Source organism: Micromesistius poutassou, assembly GCF_964030765.1.
Source record: "Micromesistius poutassou genome assembly, chromosome: 1".
NCBI lineage: Eukaryota > Metazoa > Chordata > Actinopteri > Gadiformes > Gadidae > Micromesistius > Micromesistius poutassou.
In genome coordinates this window covers 4,993,374-4,998,373 of record NC_140271.1, presented here as the reverse complement: position 1 = coordinate 4,998,373, position 5,000 = coordinate 4,993,374, and the positions used below count along the sequence as shown (strand labels likewise).

The window sequence follows — 5,000 nt, the reverse complement described above, 5'->3', positions numbered from 1 at the left end:
CTCCCCTGCCCTCCCCCCCCCCTCCCTCCCCTCTATCTCTCATACCAGACCAGTGCAGGAGAACAAAGAATCCTTTCACATTGACCTTGACGCCCCCAACCCCCCCTTCACCACAGGAACCAGTGTGATGGAATCCACCCAAACTTTATATCAATCTCTCTCCCCCACCCTGGCAGACGTTACGGGGGCCGAGAGGGGCCCGTGCTCAGGGGGGGGCCCATGCAAATCTTACCACAGAGTTCATGGTTCTGTTAAGGCGTCGCTTTTGTGGAAAAATAACTCAGGTAAACAGAGTTAGACTTTGTTGTTCATTTATTTTAAGTTGCCTTTTTGTCCATTTCAAATATTTTCACAAGCATTTAAAACAAGATGGTGGATCACTTTTAAATAACAAATACAAAACGGTTCTCGATCCACGACCCTCGATGCCGAGCTCTGGCATCTTAGTGCTGGGTGTGGAACGCCTCACACACACAACAACATTCACGTTGGAAAAATAGGACTTTTGCACTTTAGTTGTTTGTTTTTCTTCTCTAGAAAAACTTTTTATTTTCTACAATTATACAGTCCTAAAAAAAAAACTAACTCATCCATCCAGCCATAAAATTCAAACCATCTTTTTTTATATATACAAAATAAAAATAAAAACAAACTTTCACTTTTTACATTTCATCAAGAAATAACTTCCAAAACTGTACATCGAGCTTTTTGCAAAGCACTTGGGTCGCTCCGTAAAAAAGAAAAAAGAAAGAAAGAAAAAAAGAAAGGTAATTCACATTTTTTTTTACACACATTTACAAAAACGTGACCGAGCTTTGCTACATATCCTCCCTGGGCGGAGTCTCCCGGGGTGGGGAGGGGGGGTGCGCTCTGTGAAGAGTCCGACAAGAAACGCTGCTCAGTGACACGTTACGAGCTCCCCCTCCTCCTCCTCCTCCTCCTCCTCCTCCTTCTATTGAAGCAGTCACAAGACAGCAGGAGTGGGGGTCCAGAAGCTGAGCCGGGGGATGTGGGATGTGGTGGTGGAGGGGGTCGGGGGGGGTCCATTCAGTCCGTCTGACTTCATTCCCGGCCCTTGCTGCACCACAGCACCACCCTGGAACCCGCTCCACCCCCGGATGTGGACTTGCCCTCAAAGTGGACTTTGCCCTCCATGTGTGGACTTGCTCTCAGAGACGCCCCTAGTTTGTGAACGCGGTGGCTCGCCCCGGGGTCCGTCCGTCCGTCAGTCCGTGTCCACGTGACGGGTTGGTCCCCGGGGTCCGTCGGTCCGTCGGTCCGTCCGTCAGTCCGTGTCCACGTGGCAGGGGTTGGTCCCTCGCCGCTGGGCGTCGGAGTACAGGCGCAGGAAGTCCTTGTAGCGCGGCGCGCAGCCCATCCAGGCCTCCCCGAAGCGCACCGAGCCCGTGAACAGGAAGTCTCCGTCGCCGGGCTTCACGCCGCACTGCGGCGGCACGCCGACGCGGCCCGCCCAGCCGGCCCGCGACCGCACGCCGCCCGACGCAAACACCCGCGTCTTCTGGCGGTACAGGCGGCTGATCGCCACGGTGACCGTCGACTTGTCCTCGTCCCGCTCCACGCTCTGGATGGTCCCGCGGGCCACTGCACACAGCGCGGGGAGGGTCAAAGGTCAAAGGTTAGGGGGGGGCGGGGCCGGACGGACTAACGGTCTGGGACCGCTGCGTGTTGTTGTTATTATTATTATTATTAAAGCTGGGAGAGACCGCAGAGAGAGTGTGTAGGAGACCTGGTAGTAGTAGTGGTAGTAGTAGTACGTTTAGTAGTGGTAGTGGTAGTAGTAGATGTAGCAGTAGATGAAGTAGTACGTTTAGTAGTGATAGTAGTAGTAGTAGTAGTAGATGTAGTAGTAGTGGTATTAGTATTAGTAGTAGTAGTGGTAGTAGTAGTATTAGTAGTAGTAACAACAGTAGTAGTAGTAGTAGTGTAGAAGTCGTAGTAGTAGTAGTAGTAGTAGATGTAGTAGTAGGTCTAGTAGTAGTAGTAGTAGTAGTAGTAGTAGTTGTGGTAGTAGTAGTAGTGTAGAAGTCGTAGTAGTAGTAGTAGTAGTAGATGTAGTAGTAGGTCTAGTAGTAGTAGTAGTAGTAGTAGTAGTAGTTGTGGTAGTAGTAGTAGTGTAGAAGTCGTAGTAGTAGTAGTACAGTAGTAGTAGTAGTAGATGTAGTAGGTCTAGTAGTAGTAGTAGTAGTAGTTGTGGTAGTAGTAGTAGAAGATGTAGTATAGTAGTAGTAGTAGGTCTAGTAGTAGTAGATGTAGTAGTAGTAGTACAGTAGTAGTAGTACTAGTGTAGAAGTTGTAGTAGTAGTAGTATAGTAGTAGTAGTAACAGTAATAGTAGTAGTAGTAACAACAGTAGTAGTATAGTAGTAGTAGTACAGTAGTAGTAGTAGTACTAGTGTAGAAGTCGTAGTAGTAGTAGTAGTATAGTAGTAGTAGATTTAGTCAAGTGTTCCAACTTCAACACAGAAACCAACTCACCAAAGTCACTGGTGCAAACAGCGAGGAGCGTTTCTTCATCAGAGCAGGGCTGGCAGGGAGCTGAGAGGAGAGACGAGGCAGAGGTGAGCTGTAGTCCAAATGGCTCTTCTTAAAAGCTCACGCACACACACACGCACACGCACACACACACACACACACACGCACACGCGCACACACAGGAAACCCCAGGAGCCTGATTTGCAGTGTGACAAAAACATCTTGGTGCCGGGGTCCAGGATTTTTCTAGTTAATACTGAACCCTCAAAAGGCATACTTGTGGTGGGCCGGCCGTGCAGGGCGAGGGCTCTTCAGCGGAACACAGAACACAGAACCTGGCTCTCGGTGGTTGAGCCTGAGGCCTCTCACAGTGGACCCTCTCTCTCTGCAGAGCAGGAGTCAGTGTGTCACATGCTCTGGCCTTTAACAGAACCTCAAACTGCCCTTGCTGTTGCTACAGAGATCTTCTTTGCTCAGGGAAAATTGCAGGAGTGTGTGCATGCGCGTGGGTGATGCCCTTGGGTGTGGGCGGGGGGGGGGGGGGGGTGAGGGGGAGGGGGGGGCGCCTTGCTAAGTCGTCTCAGGCAGAACCAAGAATCCCTGCACGCTCCGCGACAAACGACAACCAGATGTTTCAGGACGAGTCGGGGCAGAGACACACTGACAGGGTGGAGGGTTACAACGCCAGGGCCGTGCTACGGCAGCAACACGCACACACACACACACACACACACACACACACACACCCGGGAATCAACAACAAACACAACCCATGACCCACCGACACACACTGCTGTGATGGACTGGAACAACACTACCAGCAAGAGAGAGCGACGGCAGGAGAGAGAGAGAGACAGCGAGAGAGAGAAAGACAGTGAGAGAGAGAGGGACAGCAAGAGAGAGACAGCGAGAGAGAGAGAGAGAGAGAGACAGCGAGAGAGAGAGACAGCGAGAGAGAGAGAGACAGCAAGAGAGAGAGAGACAGCAAGAGAGACAGCGACAGCGAGAGAGAGAGAGACAGAGAGAGAGAGCGACAGCGAGAGAGAGAGAGAGCGACAGCGAGAGACAGCGAAAGAGAGATAGACAACGAGAGAGAGAGCGAGCGACGGCAGGAGTGAGCGCGACAGCCAGAGAGAAACAGAGCAGAAAACCAAACATGTTATTGATCTAAACTAGCCTAAATGACAGCCCCCCCCACCTCCGCAGAAAGATAAAAAGAGCCTCCTGGGCGACTCATGAGGGGCATGAACGAAAGTGAGTTAATGGACATTCCCCGGCTGTACCCTGACCAGAGCCTTCAGGACCCCCCCCCCCCAGGCCAGGCCAGGCTTAGTTTAGTCACAGTGCGGGCAGCAGCCAATAGCCTGGCCTGATCCCCCCCCCCGGCTGAGCGTTTTACAACAGGAGGAAGGGACCTAATGAGAGCCGTCAAATAACATGATTAGTTGACTCAGGTGGCCCCCGGGGGCCCCCCGAGGGTGGATGCCTTTATTAGCACTGCTTTTCTTTAGCCCTGGGGGCCAGGTGCGGAGGGGGGAGGTGGGGGGAGGGGGAGGGGGAGGGGGGAGGGGGGAGGGGGAGGGGGAGGGCTGCCCACTCAGCACTTGGGAGACGGGTGTGGTTCTAAGGGAGAGTGGACGAACCTCAACCGTCAACAGTTTGTACATCAGCGCTGCTCTCACTGACACATATTTTATTGTATTTTGCACGACTGTCGTCTTTCTTTCTCTATTTGCGCCGTCGTCTTTGCTCTTTGCTGCTGTAACACCGCACATTTCCCCACTGTGGGACTAATAAAGGATTATCTTATCTTATCTCATCTTATCTCATCTTATACTCTGGTTGATCGGTGCTCGTCGGTAACCGTTAGAGGAAGCGGGGGGGGTTTGTGTAAAAGGGGCGTCAGGACGTCCGCTTTGATGCAGAAATGAAGACGCAGCGTGGCGTGGAAGGCGGCGGAGACACGGCGCGGCTGCTGTCATGTTCTGCGGCGGAGGACCGGGGGGGTGAAATATATATTTAGCCGCCGCTGCCGGCAGCGAATGACTGAGTGAATGGCAGCGCATGAAGCCGAGGTCGTGAGCGCGTCTTGGGGGTCACCTCTCGCTGTAATACAACACTGCTCTTCATCACCGCAGAGGTCAGAGGTCACGAGCGCAACCCCCCCCCCCCCCCCCCCACCCGAGCTCAGAGTCCTGGGGACAGCTGGAGCGTTTAAGGGCAGTTCAGATCCTGGGGAAGACGCTGAGGGGCCGAGCTTAGCATTAGCAGCCGTAGCATCGAGGAGGGAGGGAGGGAGGGAGGGAGGGGAGAGGGCGGAAGGGAGGGAGGGAGGGAGGGAGGGAAGGAGGGAGGGAGGGGAGAGGGCGGAAGGGAGGGAGGGAAGGAGGGAGGGAGGGAGGGAGGGAAGGAGTGAAGGAGGGAGGGGAGAGGGCGGAAGGGAGGGAAGGAGGGAGGGAGGGAGGGAGTGAAGGAGGGAGGGAGGGGAGAGGGAAGGAGGGAGGGAGG

The 5,000-nt window shown here is 53.3% G+C and overlaps 1 protein-coding gene across 1 annotated transcript in view; it reads right to left on the bottom strand.

Annotated features, from left to right (window-relative positions):
- Positions 1–296: 296 nt before the first annotated feature.
- Positions 297–5,000, bottom strand: part of metrnla (meteorin like, glial cell differentiation regulator a) — a gene marked incomplete at its 5' end in the record, with an annotated part of 6,689 nt that continues 1,985 nt past the window's right edge. The window contains 2 exons of the mRNA XM_084488495.1: positions 297–1,602; positions 2,496–2,583. Coding sequence (XP_084344621.1) covers positions 1,286–1,602; positions 2,496–2,583 — 405 coding nt within the window. The 3' untranslated portion in view covers positions 297–1,285. The remainder of the gene's footprint in view (positions 1,603–2,495; positions 2,584–5,000) is intronic.